At 41.3% G+C, this 4,008-nt stretch overlaps 1 protein-coding gene across 1 annotated transcript in view; it reads left to right on the top strand.

Moving 5' to 3' along the window:
- The window catches only part of TTC23L (tetratricopeptide repeat domain 23 like), a 52,012-nt gene that overhangs the window by 34,464 nt on the left and 13,540 nt on the right, over positions 1-4,008 (top strand). Inside the window, exons 9-10 of the mRNA XM_032415185.1 lie at positions 412-539; positions 860-1,009. Coding sequence (XP_032271076.1) covers positions 412-539; positions 860-1,009 — 278 coding nt within the window. The remainder of the gene's footprint in view (positions 1-411; positions 540-859; positions 1,010-4,008) is intronic.

The raw sequence follows: 4,008 nt of genomic DNA on the forward strand, positions 1-4,008 counted from the left end.
ACACACACACACACACACACACACACACACACACACACACACACACACACACACATGCCCCCGGCAGGAATCCCGGTAAACAATACTCTCTATCAGAGTTTAATTTAGCTAAATATATAGTCTTTCATTGCCCTTGGGAGTTTAATATGGTAGTTATTTGGGGATCTTAGGATAGGCTGTTCAGGCATGGCTTTCTTTTCCTACAGAAAAATCCATACCTTTCATCAACAGAATAAAATTACGTCAACTGATGCCATCAAATTATATCTCAGACTTTCTGAGGGTCCTTATGAGACCTGGAATGAGAACAGGCAATGACTTTAAGTATGAAATGTCTAATTGAGCCAAAGCTGTATTAGCTACTTGTAAAGGCTAGCGGCCTGCCTTAAATGTTCCCCCTTTTTTTTGCAGATTCTGTTGAGATATATTTTATAAAAAGTATCAATGCGTATCAAGCTACATTGGGCCCAACAGATTATGAAACACTGACGACCATTGAAGAATTCTGCAAATGGCTTGTCCAAAATGGGGAAAAACAGGTAAATCTGAACAGGTAAATCAACAAGAGACAGTGTGATCTTGGGCAAGATCATTCCTTCATCTGTAAAATAAATATAATAATAGTTCCTCTCTCAGAGAGTAGTCATGCATGAATTAACTATTATTATTAAACATAAGCTTGGAATGTTACCTCTTCACAGAAACAGATTACTTAGGTGACATGTCACAACCGCCTGGTCCAGGGGGGTTACGTCAGTGTGACGTAGAATGCCTCCTCTGTAGAGTTAATGGATTAGAACTGGCATACTCCTTCAGAATTGCCCAGATGATTATAATACACTTTTCTTTCATTCCCTAGGAGGCTTACAGACTGCTAAAGGCCGCCCTGAGGTCTCAGGTCATCAGCTATGGTGACTGTAGTGAAAAGGTGGCCGAAACTTTTTACAACATGGGCAGGATCTGCTTTGCCAAAGGAGAGCTCAGGAAGGCAATTCAGCTGTTAAGGAAGGTGAATGCTGGCTGCTTTTTACATTTTCTCCCGGGCCTGTAAGCACAATGTGAGGAGTGATGCATGTGGGTGTGTGTGTGTGTGTGTGTGTGTGTGTGTGTGTTTATTTTCCCTTTCCCACCCCTCCCCTCCCTTCTGCTTCCTTTCACCTCTCTCTCTTTCTTTCCTTCCTTCTTCTTTTTTCCTTCCTTCTCTATTCTTTTTTATTTTTTAAGTAAAGCGAAAATTCACTTTCTTAGATGTGCTAAAGGAGAACATGATACAGAAAGTTTTGTTGTGTGGATGCCTGGACCAGAGTCTTAAAAGAGTAACACCCCAGTGTTAGAATCTGGGTCTGGCAGTGGCCGAATATCAGGAAAGCACCCAAGGTTGGGTGGAATCAGGAACACCTTTTATAAACCATTCTTACCCAAGTACCGATTCCTCTTCCAGGGGGCTCAGAGGTCCCTGGATGTTCATATCTTGTAGTAGGATCTGGCAAGAGGTGTGACCAAACAGTTGTTCAGCTAGTCAGCATACTGACAGACCAAGGCTAAAGACATGATAGATCAGTAGGGATGTCTCTACATAAAATCTAAATTTGTTCAAGGTCAGAGGAAGAGTTGGTAAAGACCAATCAGTACTCATGTGAGGAGAGTGGAGTCCCAAGCAATCCGTACATGTACATTGGCAAACATCATGTCTGGAGAGATTTTTATCTCATTTCAGGTTAACTAAACAGAATCAGAAAATAAGTTATGAAGACAGTGAATAACAGGAGAAAGGGGGCCTCATTTTGAAGATTCTGAGAAAAAGAAAACCTTAAGAAAATAAGTTGCAGGGATCAGAAGAGTGTCTTTGAGGGAAGCATGAACATAGGGATGGGAGCAGAGAAACCTATAAGGAGAGAAAACTTTACAATGAAAGGATGACAGTCTGAGGCCAAAAGATGAGATGAGATTTAAGAGTGAAATAAGGGATTTCAAGGAAACAACAAATCCAATAGAATTCAAATCTACATGGAAAATAGGGAAGACTGTCTTAACATGTCACAGTGATGGTGAGATTTCCCAAATCTAAAATTGCAGCGGTGTCAATAAAAATCAAAACAAAAATGAAACAAACTAACAAAAGACAGAGTCCTGAGCCTCACCTCAAACATTTAAATCACAAGTTCTAAGAGGTGTGTCTAGAATCTGTATTTTTAATACTTCCAGAGATGTCATACCCTGCCCATTTAAAGGATCAGAGATTTATATGACAGACTCGAAAATCTGTCCTAGAATGCAGAGAGAAGAGAGAGAGAGAGATAATGAGAAAGTCGCTATGGAGGGCAGAGTAGAGATTCACCTAAAGAAGAGAAACAGTAATCAAAGAAATCATTGAAAACAACTTTTCTGAAAACAAACAAATAAACCCGCCCCAGCATACATGTTATAAGGGCTTACCATATTCTACACAAGACGAAAGGAGAGCCCGTTCTAGATTTTACTTGCTAGTGGCTGTCTGAAGCCATAGCCACCTCCTCCATTTGGAATAGGGAGTCAACTTGGGGATTTAGGATTCTGTAAGGTAGGTGGGGGCTGCATCTTCGTTATCGGCTTTTATCCTGAGGGCTTTAGGCCCTACTTCAGTGTCCCAGCCCAGAAAGGCGGGGAGGCGTAGAAGGGCATGCTGACAGTACGGCTCTTGTTTTGAGCTTTGAACTCCTTCCTCATGCTGGGGATCTGCTATGAGTGGGATGCTGGCCATGAGGTTTCTGAATTAGCCGATGTTAATAGATGCTCTTCTGGGGGTTGGCAACTACTCCTGGAGCTAAAACGAAGGCGACAGACCTCAGCAAAAGTTGATGCTGTGAGGAAACCCCTTTGGCAGACAGAATAGAGCATAAAGAGGGTGACACTTTGGGCTGACTTTTTTTCTTGGGCAGTCCAATGCAGTAGGGTGGAGGTGAGAAGATAAAGAAAAGACAAACCTTAAAAATTATAACCTTGTGATGGAATAATTTTTATTTGCATACAATAAACTGCACACATTTTGAGATGCACAGTTTGATCAGTTTTGATATCTTGACCTGTGAAACCGTTGCCACAATCAAGGTCATGAATATATCGGTCACCCGCAAAAGTTTCCCTAGTCCCCTTTGTAATTAATCAATCCCACCCCTCCCCCACCCCCACCCCCAGGCAATAACTGGTTTGCTTTGTCACTAAAGATACATTAGCATTTTCAAAAATGTTATATAAGTAGAATCCTATAGTTACACATTTTTGAATCATTCTTTCAGCATAATTATTTTGGGACTTATCCATATTATTGTGTGTATCATGGTTTACTTTTATTTTTTTTTTTACAAAAATTTTTTTTTTTTAAAGATTTATTTATTTGAGAGAGCGAGAATGAGAGAGAGAGAGAGAGAGAGAGTACATGACAGGGGGAGGGTTAGAGGGAGAAGCAGGCTCCTTGCTGAGCAGGGAGCCCGATGCAGGACTCGATCCAGGGACTCCAGGATCATGACCTGAGCCGAAGGCAGTCGCTTAACCAACTGAGCCACCCAGGCGCCCCATGGTTTACTTTTATTGCTGAATGTTGCATTACATGGACAACATGATTTTTTTTATCCATTCACCTGATGATGAACATTTGACCGTTTCCAGTTTGGGTTTATCATTGATAAAGCTGCTATGAGTGTTCATGCACAGGTCTTTGTATGGATATATACTTTCTTCTCTTGGGTCAATCCTTAGGAGTGAAATGGTAGCGCTATGTAATATGATAGGTGTATGTTTACCTTTATAAGAAACTGCCAAAATTTTGGAAAATGGTTGCATCATGTTCTATATTCCCACCAGCAGGGTCTGAGAATTCAGTTCCTCCACATCCTTGCCAGTAGCTGGTGTGGCCAGGGCTTTTCATTGTAGCCACCCTAATAGGTATGTAGCGGTATCTCATTGTATGTGGTTTTTAAGACTCCCTTCCTTCCTTCCTTCCTTCCTTCCTTCCTTCCTTCCTTCCTTCCT

The sequence above is a fragment of the Phoca vitulina genome, unplaced genomic scaffold, assembly GCF_004348235.1.
Source record: "Phoca vitulina isolate PV1807 unplaced genomic scaffold, GSC_HSeal_1.0 scaffold17, whole genome shotgun sequence".
In the NCBI taxonomy this organism is placed as follows: Eukaryota; Metazoa; Chordata; class Mammalia; order Carnivora; family Phocidae; genus Phoca; species Phoca vitulina.